Source organism: Bactrocera dorsalis, unplaced genomic scaffold (genome assembly GCF_023373825.1).
Source record: "Bactrocera dorsalis isolate Fly_Bdor unplaced genomic scaffold, ASM2337382v1 BdCtg171, whole genome shotgun sequence".
In the NCBI taxonomy this organism is placed as follows: Eukaryota; Metazoa; Arthropoda; class Insecta; order Diptera; family Tephritidae; genus Bactrocera; species Bactrocera dorsalis.
The window spans coordinates 1-17403 of NW_026038222.1; the positions used below are offsets into that span (position 1 = coordinate 1).

Below are 17403 nucleotides of genomic sequence, written 5' to 3' on the forward strand. Positions count from 1 at the left end.
GTCGAGCAGAATATTGCTATCGGTGCCATTGGAGCGTTGCGATAGTTGAGTTTGTAGCATGTGATGGTGTTGCTTCTGCTGTTGTTGTTGCTGTTGTTTGGCTGCGGTTGCTGCAGTAATGCCATTTATTTGATTCGCGACGATTTCATCGCGTTTGGTGAGTGTTGTTGTTAGTGGGGACTGCGAGCCAAGGGAGGTATAACGTGAACGATGCGATGAATGACGACTAACGCTGTTGCCACCCATTCCGCCGCTGCTGTTGATTGTTGTCGTCGTTGTTGTTGTTCGGATGCTGTCCTGCAGAGAGAGATGATGTCTTTGGTCACGACAATGTAATTGCATAACTCGGTAAGAGTGGTAGTGATCGAGAGCATTGTTATTCACCGTTGTATGTAGACGCATGGAGCCATTCTGACGCAGCAGGGCGCTGTAGTTGTGGCTTTGACTCTGAGAGCGACCGGGAAATCCAAATTGACGAGCTAACGTTACCTGCGAAGAACAAAAGAATGAATTTTTTTGGTTCAGAAAGTTATCCGAAAACCAGATTGATGAGATGAGATGATAGGAAACGACAGGATAAGATAAGATTGGATGAAATGAGATAGGACAAGATGAGGTGGGATAGGATGATATGCGATGAGAGAACATTATGAGATGAGAAGAGATAAGATGCGATGAGACGAGGTGATATGAGATAAGATAAGATAAGATGAGATGAGATGAGATGAGATGAGGTGAGATGAGATGAGATGAGATGAGATGAGATAAGATGAAATGAGATGAAATGGGGTGCGATAAGATAAAATAAGACGCGATGAAATGAAATAGGATTAGACGAGGTGAGATTAGATGATTTGATATCGTATGATATGTGATGAGAAAAGATAGGATAAGACGAGATGAGATCAAATGATATGATATGAGATGATATGAAATGACAGAATAAGATGAGATTGGATGAAATGAGATAGGATGAGATGAGAAAGGATGATATGCGATGAGAGAACATTATGAGATGAGAGATAAGATAAGATAAAATGAGATGAGATGAGATAAGATGATATGAGATGAGAGGACATTATGAAATGAGAAGAGATAAGATAAGATGAGATGAGATAAAATGGGATGAGTTGAGATGAGATGAGATAGGATGAGTTGAGATTAGTTAAAATGCTGCGGGATTGACAAAAAAGCCAGTGAGATAACTTAGAATGTCATGAGATTAGATCGAAATGAGATATCTCTCTCCATTACTGCCTTTCACACATACGAATCTACATATTTCATTTAATTTAGCTCACCTTGAAAGCATCACGAAATTTGTGACTCATGATGTTGTACAGCAACGGATTGATGCAGGTCGAAAGGTAATACAGCACGCCGGATGTGAGGTCGACAGCTTCGAAAACATCTTTGAACAGTTGCGATTCAATGTTCGCGCTGCTGCCATACACAGCCATCAAGCGTTGTGCATGGAAGGGCGCCCAGCAAAGGAAGAAGGCCACGGCGACGGCAACTGTTGTGCGCGAAAATTACGAAAACGATTGTAAATTACGCGATATGTGAGAAGAAAAAAGGAAAAAACACAAAATGGAAGAAACAAAAAGAAAACATACAAACGAGTAAGCATGCAAAAGTTAAATTTAAGGTATTTAATTAAATTTCATTTCGTTGAAAGTGGCATAAAATTGCAACGGTTTTATTGTAACGAAATTAGAAACCATAGCTCGACATAATATAAGCGAATTTTCACTACCTACAAGGCAGTGCTAACACATGAGTGAAAATATTAGCCTACAATTCAAGTAAAAAATGGGTTGAAATTAGAGCCAGCGAATCCGCGCTAACGCCTACTAAGTAAGACCACGTAGACCACGTTTCTCACAACAAGTTTCCCAAAGGGTTGCACTTTCTAAGTAATTGTTGACACAGTACCGTTACGTAGAACATTCAGCCATCGCGTGATTAGGCAACACAAAACAAAAATATCAATCACTTCCTGCCCCAGCCCAGTTGTCTGTCTGCAAAATTAGAAATTTCATTTGTTGATGGCACAGGTGTTTGGAAGGGAGAACCTTTTTGAGGTTACGCGCCCACTTGTTGAATTTGGCTTCGCGTGTTTAACGACCTGATTCCTGCAGCGAAAAGATACGAGTTCGAGTTCATGTGGCAAGCGGTTGTGGCAGCGTTCGCCTGCTGTTTTATGTGACATTAATTGACTTGAGCGGGCGTGTTGTTTGCGACGCCAACGCAAAATCATATAAATATTTGTTTAGCCATATTGAATCGTAGCCAAGTGGAGGAAAGCCATAGTTAAGGCATTTCGCTTTGTTTGTTGCGCCTACCTTCGATTTATTTGTTTACCAAGTTTTCACCTTGTTTGGTGGCACAACACACTCGTGACAAAATCATATGAGCGAAGCAATTTGTAAATATTAGCGGTGTTAATATGCCTAAGTGCTAATTTCTACTAAAAAGCTTCTATTAAAAGACATAGTTTTGGTAAATGTTATAACAAATGTGCGTCACACCGTTTGATAAACAAACTGGAGAAATTTCAGGATGAGTACATGGTGGCGAAGTGCGCGATCTAGCGACTTATGTAAAAATCAAGTAACGGGTTTTTCCATAGGGCCGCTACGAAAGTAGACCTATAGGTCTCCAAACGGCGACACATTTTTCCCGCTCTTTGACATTTCTCTTCAGCGAGGTTTACCATTTTAACACGGAAAGACATACGATCCAACAACGAGTCGAAATTACTACCGAAATTTGAAGTCAGTTGCCTCAACTTTAAAAGCGCTTCGTCCAATTTATGGTCGTCCGATTAAATCAACAAACAACTTGAAAATGATGCTAATTTTCATCGAAAAATCATCTTCAGCGATGAGGCTCATTTCTGGCTGAATGGCTTCGTCAAAAGCAAAAAATGCGTCATTGGTCAGGCAGCAATTCACACGTACTCCATGAGTCCCGAAAATCCATACCGAAAAAATTACGGTTTCGTGCGGTTTATGGGCCGGCGGCGTCATTAGGCCGTACTTCTTCCGTGATGGTCAAGACCGCTACGTTACTGTTAGTGGAAATCGTTACCGCTCAATGATAACTGATTATTTTGGTTCCGAAATGGATGATATGGACTTGGATCGATTTATTGAAAACCAAGTTTGATAAATGTGTTATCGCACGAAATGGCCCAGTGAATTGGTACGCTTCGGTCGTGCGATTTGACGACGTCAGACTATTTCCTGTAGGACTTCGTCAAGTCTATAGTCCATGCCAACAAGCCAGCGACGAATGATGAACTTCGTACGAGTATCGAACGTGAAATTGCAGCAGTACGGCCAATTTATGCTTGAAAACCGTCGAAAATTGGGTCCAACGTCTGAACTTCTACAAGTGTGCCTGTGGTGGTCATGCAAAAGAAATCGAGTTCCATGCATAATGGCATCGAATGTACTTTCACAGGAATAAATGTAGCGGTGTTATTGAAAACCCGTTATAAAACAATTTAAAATGCATGAAAAGTCTAAAACTACAAACTATTTTCATTTAAAATTCGAATACTAAGCTTTGCATTCGCCTTAGATTAAACAAAGTAACAATATTACTTACTTAAACAAAAATTTTCGAATGATAAACATCAAGGTAAAACTCACTAAACATTTAATTTATTAAAAACAACAACTACTTACCCAACATTCTGATCACACGACTTTGCGCGCTGATCCCACGATGCACATCCAGGCTACGTCTCGGCACTGCCTGTAGCAAGCGACTACGCTTCAATTTTATGCCAATTAGCACATAGAGAACACATATCGCCGTCATGGGACCGCCAAAGAAGATAAAACCCGACACGGCGAAAACATGCTCGACAAAGTGATTGCCAATCTGTGAACAGAAAAGATGTCACAGTCACAATTAAAGTTTTTATATGAGATGGGATGGCATACAGAAATACAATAACATGAATAAGAAAGGTAACAGCAATAGCCACTATCGTATTAAAAACTTATATAAATATTACTATTACTCGATGAACGTACCGTGCACGAGGTGCCGCCTTGCTCAGAGACAACGGAGAATTGCATCGCCTGCGGCAGGGCGAGCAACAGCGCCGCCACCCAAATGGCGAAGATGAACTTGATGGCCCGCGATAGCTTCGACATGGTGTGCTGTCTGTAATTAAGCAATAAAAAGAGAGAGGGAAAAGTAAAGAGACGATAGTTCACTAGATATACATAGAGTACAGAACTAAAGGCTACATCAAAGTAAATTTTTAAACAAGTTATATATATACATATTTAAAAGTCCAGGTATATGCATATGTGTGTGTATAAATTAAAGTTAAAAATCGTGAAGAAGCAACATTGTGTGGTTTGCCCTAAAAATTGACGCGCGTATCGCTGCAATTAATCGCAAAAGCAGTTAGTTGTAAGTGAAAAAGGAAAAGAAAGTAAAAAGCAAAAATAACATTGTCTTCTACGATAAGGGTGTCGCGCCCTTTATTTTCTTCTTCTTGCTGTCACTTAGCTTATTAAAAAATATTCAAGTAATTGGAGTTTCCAAGTACAGCCAGGTCCTTCTCCACCTGGTCTTTCCAACGGAGTAGAGGTCTTCCTCTTTCTCCGCTTCCCCGGTGGGTACTGCTTCGAATACTCTCAGAGTTGAAGTGTTTTCATCCGTTCGGACGACATAACCTAGCCAGTGTAGCCATTGTCTCTTAGATCGCTTAACTATGTCAATGACATTAAATGTCTCGTACAGCCCATCGTTCCATCGTCTGAAGTATTCGCTGTTGCCAATCCTCAAAGGATCGTAAATCTTTCGCGAAATCTTTCTCTCGAAAACTCGTAACAACGACTCATCAGCTGTTGTCATCGTCCATGCGTCTGAACTGTAAAGCTGGACGGGAATGATGAGTGACTTATAGAATCTGGTATCTTTCGTCGAGAGAGGACTTTACTTCACAGTTGCATAATCAGTCCTATTGGTAAGGGTTATTCTGCTTAGGAATTCGATGCTAATGTTATTGTTGGTGTTAATGCTGATCGAAGATAGACGAAATTATCTATGACTTCGAAGTTATGAGTGTCCACAGTGACTTGAGAGCCAAGTCGCGAGTGCGATGACTGTTTGTTTGATGACAAAAGATATTTCGTCTTGCCATCGTTCACTATCAGACCCATTTAATTCGCTTCCTTATCCAGTCTGGAGAAGGCAGATCTAACGGCGCTGTTGTTGAAGCCAATGTCATCAATATCATCGGAGGATTGAGCTATGTGTAGAAGTTCACGCAAGTGAGGAAAGTTCTCTGAGCGCCATTTACTCGGGATTGACCAGAAACAATTCTTTTACATATGACTCAAGCAGCTCACAAATTCCGGCCTTAGACCCAGTATCCTCTGGGTAGCCAAAAAACAATATTCGTTTGAAGGCGATCTAAAGTGAGAATGCAAAACAGCCCTCCGGCAGCTGGGTTTGGGACTCGCCACGTAAAAAAAACCTCAATGAAAAGTAAACTCAAACTCTCTTATTATAAAAATAAATTAACTATACATTATAAGTGTGAGCTGCAAAAGCAAGAAAAGAAACCTTTAATAGTAACTTTTACTCACCGAAAGGGATGACATATCGCTATGTATCGCTCAACGGTAAATGCCGTTATTGTTAGCACGGTCGCATTGGTGGCTGTCTCCGCTAAAACACTACCAAGTATGCAAATTGCGTCGCCAAATGGGAAGGCATTTGGGTACCAATAACTGTAAACGTCTTGAGGTGCCCCTAAAATAAGAAACATTATTATTGAAATATGAAAAATCTGTGTCGTGAGAATTTACTAATAACCCTAGATTTGCCCAACGAGTTTTGCAAATTTGCTCAAACTTGTGTTAAAAATATGGAAGACTTCAAAAAATGCCATAAAAAACAGGAACGAAAAAGGACAGCAATAGAGATTGTCTAAGTGTTTGCAGTAAGAACCAGAGGAGAGTTAGAGCTAAGTCGAGTCTTCCTTACCCAAATGCAGGTTGCTCTAATATTATTTGCAAAATAATGCTTTAGCTTCTGCTTCGCTATTTTTCAGATCCTATCCTGTCAACTTATTGAATTCTTTGTTTTGTTCGTAAACAACTTCCAGTTTTTCAAACATCATATAAATTTATAAACTTTATCAAAATTTTACGCATAACAATCGAAACTCACCTGACAGTAGCAACATCAAATCCGACACCGCCAGGTTGAAGAGATAGAAATTGGTCGCAGTGTGCATAAATTTATTCCGCGATATAACAATGCATGTGATGAGATTACCCAATACACCAGCAACAAAAATGATGGCATAGAACACGGTGAGCGTAATCAAGGCAGACATGGGGAGCTGCTGTTGCGGCAACTCCCAGGTCTGATTGAGCTGTGCAGTATTTAGCAGATCCGTGAGGTTCTCCGTTGAAATATTCAGTGTCAGTGACATATTCTGCTTGAATGCCTCGCTCTGCAGCAACTGCTGAAGGTCGCCCAACGAGGATGAGTCAAAGGCAAAGAGCGGCGAATTGGAGTAGTACGCTTGACTTACGATGATATCGTTATCGAGCAGCAACATTTCGTCGGATGCTGAAGCGGTGGCAAAAGTGCTCGCAGCAATGGCAACCGTTGCCGGTTGAGGCCGCCAAAGTGCGTGGGACAACATCTTGTTTAGTTGAGTGGGTTAGTGCTTAGGTGGTGTAAAATTTCATTTTCATTTATTCATGTAGTGGGTGCGTGTTATCGGCTGCAAGAAAGCGATTATTGTGTAAGTATGGAATGTGTATATGCAAATACTTTAAATTTATTTTTATATGCAAATAATGTGTCGCGTTACCAAAATGTATTTTTTTCGCGAATGAAAATCAACAAAAACATTTTCGTCTTCACTGTATTTTATCGTCTGCCTTTTTTGCAGTTTTGTGGTATGTCTACTGCGCCAAGCAGTCAACCGGAACAAGACATATGTGTTTGATTGTGCACTTTTTCTTTTTTTTTAAATTTGCCAACATACCGAACTCGTGTAAGTCGTAAATTTAGTCTACAGCAAGCTAAAGTTAGAAGGTCACAAAGTCTTTACACTGCTTGTGCGGAAACTCGTAAATACATTCATAAGTATGTACATAAGAATTGTCGAATGGTGCGAAACCTCAAATAAGTTTAAATTGCTGTATTTCAAATAAAACTTAAAACTTTTATAAACACAGGAAATATAAAGAAAGTGAGAAACAAACAGGCTAACTCCATCGCTAACTCTTACTCTAAATCTAATTATAACTCTAACTGGTTCCGACTCTAGCCTTAACACTAAATCTAACTGCAACTTTAACTCTGACTCTGACTCTAACTCTAACTCTAACTCTAACTCTAACTCTAACTCTAACTCTAACTCTAACTCTAACTCTAACTCTTACTCTCACTCTAACTCTGACTCTGACTCTAACTCTAGCTCTAACTCTAACTCTAACTTTAACTTTAACTCTAACTCTAACTCTAACTTTAAATCTAACTTTAAATCTAACTTTAACTCTAACGCTAACTTTAACTCTAATTCTAACTCTAACTCCAATTCTTACTCTAACTCTAATTCTAACTTTAACTCTAACTCTAACTCTAACTTTTACTCTTACTCTTATTCTAACTCTTACTCTAACTTTCACTATATCTCTAATTCTAGCTCTAACTCTAATTTTAACTCTTGCTCTCACTCTAACTCTTTGATGCAAACCAGAACTTCATTAGGATGTTAAATACTAAGTGCTTAAACTTTATAGCATGATGCATAAGATACACATATGTATGTATGTATATATTTGAGCCAAAGGTTATAAGGTTACACATGCATAATTAAAAAGAAAATTAATTAAAATTTTCTCCAGTTTAAATTAACATACCTTTTTTAATCCTTTTTTCTAGCTGATTATATACTTGTAGACACGTCAGTTTGTAACTACATTCGTAATTCATACATACATATCCTCAAATTTCACTTTAGAACTTTCCTAACACGTTCTTTTCTCTGCAAATTAACGACTTTTTCTTTCTCTGTCTCTGCGAAAGTGAAAGTTTAATTTCATGCGAAAATTCTTGAACGATTTGCGTTGTCAGCAAAATGAATAAGCTCTGTAATTTTCTACCACTTAAAGTATTTGTGCGTGGGTGCTCAGGTGTCTCTGCCTTTCTCCTTCATCTACTTGCTGGCCTACACTCCTCGTGCTTCTTCGTGACATTCAAGTCCCAACACCTAAGGCTAATTGAAATGGTTTGCCACAGTGCGCTGCTTTTTCAGAACTAGGCGATTTCGCTTTATTGCTTGGAATTTTCGGTCTTACCGTATTTTAGAATTTTGCTGGCGCAACAGCCGAAATGAGCAGGGATTATGTGAGACGCCCATTAATTTTACGCCGGTTTAAGCAAAGTGATACAGGTAAACCGGCCTATGGAATAGCTCTCATGTAGCTCAGTCGACTAAGCGTCAGTTAAGCCGCTAAAGTCAAAGAGTTCAAATTGGGGTTTAGTCGCTAAAATAAATGAGTTAGTCACACGGAGTGTCCGCAGTTGAACTTTCACGTCGCCGCTGAACAAATTTTCTTAATTTTATTATATTGCTGCCTTTTGCTCTCTTTAGCTCTTAACTTCGTCATCAACATATACTAAGTGAGTACTTAGCTGAGCTTTGTTGAGTTTGACAAATTTTGTCAAACATTTTCTGTGAAAATATTAATTATAATAATTTTTTTGGTCTATGATAATCGACTATTTGATACCTGAAATTGGGCGCCACTTTCGACAACTCGCATTAATCTATAAATTTATGGAAAGAACACTTCGATGAGCAGATAATTTCCTGTTATGAGCCGGTCGATTGGCCGCCAAAATCGTGCAATATAACGACGTCCTGTGACGTACTGTGTAGATATGTAAAATCTAAAGTCCATGCGGACAATCCCGCTTTAATTCAGGCTTTGGAGCAAAACATCACGCGTGTCATTTGCCAATTGCCAGTCGGAATGCTGGAACGAGTAATCGAAAATTGGACTCAACGGATGGACCATCAGATATGTAGCCGTGGTCAACATTTGAAATAGATATTAAATTTGAAATGAGTGTGTTTTTCTTTTAAAATAGTAGGGATCCTCGGAATGGATCACTTTTTACGTATGTAAACGTCCAGCATGTTGTGCTGAGTCGATTTAAACATGTCCGACTGCCTGCTCCTCAGCCTGTCTGTCAATGTACAAACTGGTCTCCTAGTTTTTGAGACATCGGCATGAAATTTTGCACCTGTCTTTTTTTCATCAAGAAGCTGCTCATTAGACGGGCTCTCTCTTGTATGAATTCCATATTAATAGCTACAGGAATACTGAAGATATATCTATCTGGAAATTTTTGGAATAATCATTTGCATGCATAAATCCTGAAAATTGCCAATTTAGTTGGTAAACAATATTATAGCCATTGAAAACTAGAAATAATGGCGCATGTGTGCCTACAATTATATTCATGTTTACTTAAGAAGAACACATCAATGAACTCTTGTTTATTTTCCACGTCATATACTACATTTCAATATATATTTATTGATGCATATTGTTTTGTTACTTTTTCCATTCAGCTCGCGGCTGTGTTTTATGAGACTAGCTGTGACCAGAAATGGCCAGACAAAAGCAATAAATTGAAGAGAGCGGCTCGTGTAGCAAGCATAAATCACTTAACGGTTATTTGGAAGACTGAGTGCAACGATTTGACAGGATGGATATAGTATGGGATATATAAAAAATACATACATACCGCAATAAAGTATAGAAATATATTTTTCTGCTGAGAATCACATTTTAATCAAATGGACTTATTATGCAATTCGCTTTATTTATAACCTCGTGACAATGTGGAAACACATTTCCAAGAATACTAAGCTCACAGAAATGACAATCAGTGCAGCAAAACGAAGATTATGGCAATAGAATGTCATTGCTTATCGGCAGTCTATTTTCTGTCCAACGCTTTACTGCGCCTTGGTAGACAACTCACGCAGAAGATGTGAAAAATAGCATATACAACTATAGCAGTAGAGCTGCTAGTGTTTGATTTATACCAATATTATATACAAGTATGCTTTTATTGGTAAATGCAACAAGTCATTGCCGATGCCACGCGAAACACAAATTCCATATTCAATGTCAACATTTCAGCAACATTGCACAAATGTCTGAGGGTGGAATGTATAAAGCTATCTACTATAGATACATATATATATAAATCTTGCTTCAAGTTGTTACTGAATTATTTAAAGCTTTAAGTGTAAGCAGAAACTCGGTTTATTGCGCCTGAACTTCAACAAATACTGATTTCAATCTTCAAATCGTCGTTGTGTTTGGTCAAAAGTAAGCTCGGGCAGCTTTATACAGAGCTTTCTCATGTCTAAATATGCGTGAGTGATACGATGTACATTTTTAGTTTATATGTTTAGAGTGCCTACTATCTCAAACAACTTCACTTTACGGTCACCCAAAATTGTTTTATGGACTTTTCTGATGTTTTTGTAGATAACAACCTCTTTTTGCGACCACTGGAACTCGGTGCTCACTCCACTTAGCGTATCAATCCTGGATGGTAGATTTTTCTTTTGACAAAATTTGTTTTAGTAGGACAACAACAACCGTATTAAGAAATTATATATATGTGTTCTCAATTTTTTTACAAAACACATGACTGCCAAGGTGTATGACTCTAAGTAGTCGAGATACGAGTACATATTACTATATTTACTGACCTACACCCACAGCTTGAGTTGAAGTGGCATGAAACTTGTTGTTAACAAAAAGTATGTTTTGCATACTGAATAAGCCTTAAATATTATCCTAGCCTTTCCGAGCGTAAGTACTTAAGTTACACTTATTCTTGGAAAACCTGAGAAGTATCTTGAATTACACAAGAATTTGCCACCCGCACTCACATGCATTAAAAACATGAAAAATAATATGAGATTATGATACCAACCTTATCTACTTCTGGGTGAAACAGTCTCGAGTTGCTGAAAAATTCATGATTTCATAAAGTTAAAAGGCACAAGTTTAAAGTATTTTAAGCAAAAAATGGAATGACTTGCTATTTTTGTTGAAGAAGCTGCTGCTTGACAGAAGCGACCCCTTTAAGGCGGCCACACTGATATTTGTATGAGTAATGAGTACAGATCAATTCTGGTTGCTACTGAAAGGCATCTGGTATTTTTTGTATGAACAATGTAATATATACACTACACACTTCTCCAAAGGCACGAACACGTTTATCCATTTATTTAGCAATATTTTATTTGCATAACTTTTTGATTGTTTGCTGTTAGTTTTGCATTAATCATATGTACTAAATACTAGCATGTGCTTAGAAAAACTAACTTTTGCAAAAACACAAACTGATATACCCTATATATGCAGAAGACGAGAATTAGTTAATTGCAAATCATTAGCAGGTGCACGTGCTCACTAACTTTGCGCCAACTTCGCTGATTTATCGTTTTAATCGCTGAAAGTTAACGGATGCAAGCACATATTAGCAGCTAATCGGCAAAAAAAAAAACAACAAACAACTTTAGCGAAATGTAGTCTCCACAGCACACACACAGCAAAGTAGCTGCCATCAAAGAGAAAATCATGAATAAATTACCTCTTTTAACTCAATATTGCATTTGTGTATAATAAATTCTTTAAAAGAGCGCAATAAAATTCTATTGGTGATTGGTTAGATACCGAAACCGATAGATCCGCATGCCAGTATAACTAATTAGTTTATTTTTAGACTACACTGACTGTCTGAAATATTTTCCAATAAATGCGCTATTTTACATATGTATACTAAAGTATATATGAACACATGTTGATAAATATGTGATTTGGTTTGTAGCTTGTGTTTATGTGATAATTTATGTCGCTCGTGACACCTGTTTCAATGCTATCAAATGTCGATTGATGGTAATGAGATTGGACAATTATATTGTTTTATTTATATTTTCCCACTTTGTGTATATATGTATGTGGGTGCATGTATGTTTGCACTTATATATACATATAACCGTTCGCTTAGTTTTCCACAGGGGGTTTCGCAAACGCACGAGTTAAAATCTAACGACTCATTGAATTGAATCATAAATAGTTACATTGGAGAGAAAAATGTATTACTTCAGATACACAAAATATTAAAAAAAACGTTAACTTCGGCTGTACCGAAGCTAATATACCCTTCACAGGTGCATTTATTTTAGTAACTATATGTTCAGTTTGTATGGCAGCCATATTTTATAGTAGTCCGATATCGACAGTTCCGACAAGTGAGCAGCTTCTTGAAGAGAAAATGACGTTTGTAAAATTTCAAAACGATATCTTAAAAACTGAGGGACTAGTTCGTATATATACAGACAGACGAACATGGCTAAATCGACTCAGCTCAACATACAATTATATATATACCTCATAGGGTTTTCGACACTTTCTTCTGGGTGTTACAAATTTCGTGACAAACTTAATATACCCTGTTCAGGGTATAAAAGCTAAAGAAATATCAAAAACTAAATAATTTGAGCACTTGAAATCGATTGTTGAGTTCCTAGGCGAGTTTGACTTATTATTCCTTTTAGTTTTTTTTAAATATAGTTTTTCATTATAAAAGTATACATTTTATCCCAAATGTGTTCCCATTATTTGGCAAACGCGTGACAGATAAACATATTGTTATCGTATGAAATGAATATGATATAAAAAATATTGATTGTCGTCATGAGCAGACACAAACCATAAATCATGGAAAACCAAAAAAAAACTTTCCCGTGGCCTTGTTAGAAGACGAGTAGGTAATTAACTGGTAGCCGCTACTAACAGCTGGTTGACGAGTTGATTAACAGATATATTATATTTTTACAGCTTGTGCATTATATAGGATGATTATTGTAGACATGTGGTTTGAAATAGAAATAAAACGCAGATACTAGTTTAATGTTATAGCCAAAAATTTAGCTTGTTTCTAAAGTTAAGATTTTGCCATTTTATTTTATTTTCAGAATTTCTTTGCTAATAGTGTATGTTTATAAAAATAAGAAATTCTAACCAAATATTTAATTTTTATAGGAGCAAAAATTATTGAAAAAAGGTCGTATTTTACCCATGGAAACCTACGTAACACCTTAAGGCAAGTGCCGGCCGGCTGGCTCGAATATATTCCAGTCGAGAGTTTTAATTTTCCACTACGTTTTGAAGTAATTAGATCTGGATGTCAGCAAAAGAGGAACATACTTTTTCAAGGCATTAATCTTCTCGGACTTATCTGCGGAAACCAGCGATTTCAAATAACCGCAAACAAAAGTAGTGCAGCGGAGTTTAATTTAATCAAAAGTGAGTCTCATTGCGGAACAAAAATATTGGAAAAAGCATTCCGAGAACACAACCAATATTTTGGTAATTAATTTGCATGAAATTGCAAACGATGTTCCAGAGTAAGTCTATTTGTAATGAAATCGGAAACAAAACTAAATATAAATAAAATCACAGCTGTCAAAAAAACCAACCTCAAAATAATTACTGCCCCAGTAAAAATCAAGCGTTTAAGAAAAACAGCCGATATATGGTGCTGAGTTTCATTACAACTGAAAAGACAAGTAAGGAAGGGCTAAGTTCGGGTTCAACCGAACACTTCATAATCTTGCAACTTGCAGGAATCAAATTCAGGGAAATACCTTAAGGTGTAAAACGTCAACCTGAGGATCGAAATCCAAGCAAATTCATGTACACTTATACTATATATAACTTCTATACTAACAGACACATAAGGTTTGTTAGAAAAACTAAAATCATTATATGTATTATAAGGGAGCTGGGGTAGTATCGACCAGATTTTATTTATTAACTATTAACATACCACATACTAAACAAATGTTCCTTGGATTACTTAAAATACGAGTATCTCACATACAATCATAAAGCATGTGGAGCAAAGTCAGCTGGATCTTCGAAAATCGTGGTAATAGTTAAATGGGGCTACGTCAAGTTTTCGCCCAATTATAGGCACAAAGATATACCGTTTCAAGTAAAACATGTTTTGTAATTTGCATTGAGATAACTCAAATATTGGCCGATAAATCCAGCAATAAAGTCACCTATAAGTTCTAAAATCTTTATATTAAGTACACATACATATATCAAGGAAGTATCGACCCGATTCAACCAATTTTTGATAGACAAAGATACTATTGTCAGGAAAGGATTCTCTCTGAATTTCAATTGTATATCTCACACATTGACCGATATTTTCGATCAAAAGTCAACTATAGGTACCGGAATCCACATATTCGGTACCTATGGCTTGAACAGTTTTGGCTGGATTTGTACACGTTTTAGATATAAAATGGCACACTTGAAAGGAATTATTACTGCAAAATTTTATCCCGTTATATTAATCGTTTTCTGATTTATGTACTGGTAAGTGAAATAATCAACTTACAAATCTAATATATTTCTCAAATTAAATAAAACGAAATGTGTAATAGTATTTTCATTGCATAATGAAATGTTTCGAATTTAGTTGTTTTAGTGTTCAATTAACATATTATTATAACTAAATTTGTTATTTATTTTATATCGCAAATAATACTGAATGCATTTGTAAACAAACCAAATCCCATGGCGCTGGTTGCGTATACGCCCCGGAGCACAGCATTTGCTTCGATATAAATAGAATAGAATGTGCGTGTATCTACTATACAGTCAAATTTAATTAGACCAATTTATGAAAATAATAATACTCACTTGCACACCAGCGTCATTCATGAGCAACTAACCAAGGATGGGTGTGTACGGCCGCTTAAATGCACACAGGAGCCAATGTAATGAAATATGCAAATATAATTTGGTACTATAGTGGGAGATTGTAAATAGCATTGCGGTTGATAATCACCACGTAGCTACGCGTGAACCAATTTACGCGACGACAAATTTACAAATGCCGCGCAGATATAATAAGTTTAAAGGAAGACAATCACATTTAAATTGGTGGCCAATCGTGACCGCGCGGAACACTGGACACATGTGTGCATCAAATCAAATAGTGCTAAAACCCTCACATAACAGATATTTTGCACAAATATGTATGTATGTCTTCACGCAGTGTGTGTGAACGTGTGGCTTATTGGCAGCTAAATTCGCATGTACCGCGCTTGGCTAACACGCGACAGCATTAGTATTCAACCATACAAGCATGTAATAGTCCGAATAAATGACACACAGGAGCGACATCACCAACAACAACAGCGAGCATAATAGGTTCGGTGACAATTGGTTCAAAATTTAGAAAACGCATTGGTGATTTGGCACTTTGAAACCACACATGCATAAAACATTACGGTGACTATACTTGTATGTATGTTTATTAAATAATACTGCACTAGTGTCTGTATGTCGCTTTTATGCACGAAACTCAGTAAGATCGTTATATAATTTCATATAATATATATATATATATATATGTATGAAATTATTTATAAATCTATGTATATCAATACAAAGCTTTAAAAATTAAAATTGCGTTTCTCATGTTCCTGGCATATTTTTGGGCACTGTTTTTTGGCACCGAGACTTCTTCAATACTTTTCTATGTAAGTATCGATATTCAGATAGATTTACAAAATATGATATATGGCTTATATATTAATAACAGTAGCCCTACACAAATACATTTTATTTCGCTGATTCGAAGGTTTAGATATTCAAAAATATTTCTTTAAATGGATTTTTCAAACCTCAAATTATTCCAAAGTTATAGCCGTTTTAGTGTCCTGACAATTGGATCAGTTTAGCGGACGACGAAATTTTAAATATTTTTTTCTCTAGGTGGTTAACATGGCATCTCAGGTTTCATTTAAGCGATTCCTTTAAATTTAACAAAAATCTTTATTATATAATACATTTTTATACAACGTTTGCCTCGGATTTTGGAAAACTTTAATTTTAAAAATTTGAAAAGGTCATAAAAAAAAAGTTTTAAAATTTTTTTTTAAGGCACCGCTATTTTGTGAATTTTGTTTCATTAGCAAAGGTCAATCCGGTTTGTAGTTCGATAATTTTCTATTTTTATTTTTAGGATTTTTTTTTAATTTTTCTTTAAATGTCAATAAAAATGCTCCAAAAATTGACTTTTAAAATGTATTTCGTATTATTTTATTTTATTTTTATTTTTTTTTTTCAACTAAATTTTTAATTTTTTTTAATATTTTTTAATTTTTAATTTTTTTGTGTTTATTTTTTAAATGTCAATAAAAATCCTATAAAATATGGTCTTTAAAAATTTTTGTCCGGCTTATATCTTAGTTAAAAGAATGCCTAAAATTTAGGCGTCTTGACCAGAAAACCACCTTAACTTAACTGAGATAACTATGCACTTCATTTCTCATAAAAATTTATTTAACAACTCTTGTCTTGTAGAACATACCTCAAGTCACAACTTGCTGGAATACTTGAACAAAATGTGCTTTAAATTGCTTTAGCATACGCTTTGCTAACACATATACACACACATCCATTCATAAACACTATTTTGCACTCAGAATTTGCCCTTCAAGTTTACTTTATCGCTTAGCATACATATTTTTATTTCATCTGTACTCTATCTGCACACCCAATACAAAGCATTACAAATCCCATTGAAAGTTCCCTTCATTCTCAACATAAATATGCATGAAATTGCAATTTTCTGCTGCTGTCGGCAGCTAACTACGGGAATGGCCAGTCGAGGAGCTTAAGCTCTTAACATATGGGTGTTGGCTTTATTATGAGCCTTGTTGATCACAACATCCAAGTGCATTGTCGTAAGCTCGAGTAAGTGGAAGGGTACATGCATTGTTAGATATACTAAACTGCGCCATTTTGTTTTGTTATTGAGTATGTTATGGACTATAAAGAAGTAAATTGAAAAGTCAAGCGGTTCTGTACATGATTTTTATTTTTAAATTAAATGTTCATCTCGGCGGATGTGTATTAATTCATATAAGCTGTTAAAAATACATACACACATCTAAATAGCCACTCGTTGCTTAAATGAAGCAGAAGTATGCAAGTATCAATGCAGTGCCAATATAATTGTCTTATTGTTTACGTTTCCAAGGCAACTAATTAGAGATTCACATAATCATACTGATTTATTTAAATACGTAGACAATATAAATCAGCGATGTCTGCCAGGAAAAACCAAAATACATATGTATATAGTTATGTGAACAAAACAGACACGTGTGTGCGATTGTGTGAGTGTGTTTTTCTAAAAACAATGCTAATTTGATGTTTAAGCCAATAATATAAAATTTTATTGACATCACTTATTGATGATTATATTCACACTTTA

General features: G+C 36.2%; 1 protein-coding gene across 1 annotated transcript in view; it reads right to left on the reverse strand.

The window, feature by feature from the left end:
* Positions 1-7: 7 nt before the first annotated feature.
* LOC105233744 (pyrokinin-1 receptor) overlaps positions 8-17403 on the reverse strand; it is a gene marked incomplete at its 3' end in the record, with an annotated part of 38132 nt that continues 20736 nt past the window's right edge. Inside the window, exons 2-8 of the mRNA XM_049461950.1 lie at positions 6208-6772; positions 5622-5787; positions 4050-4182; positions 3696-3894; positions 1302-1516; positions 385-489; positions 8-297 (exon numbers count right to left, since the gene is read on the reverse strand). Coding sequence (XP_049317907.1) covers positions 8-297; positions 385-489; positions 1302-1516; positions 3696-3894; positions 4050-4182; positions 5622-5787; positions 6208-6691 — 1592 coding nt within the window. The remainder of the gene's footprint in view (positions 298-384; positions 490-1301; positions 1517-3695; positions 3895-4049; positions 4183-5621; positions 5788-6207; positions 6773-17403) is intronic.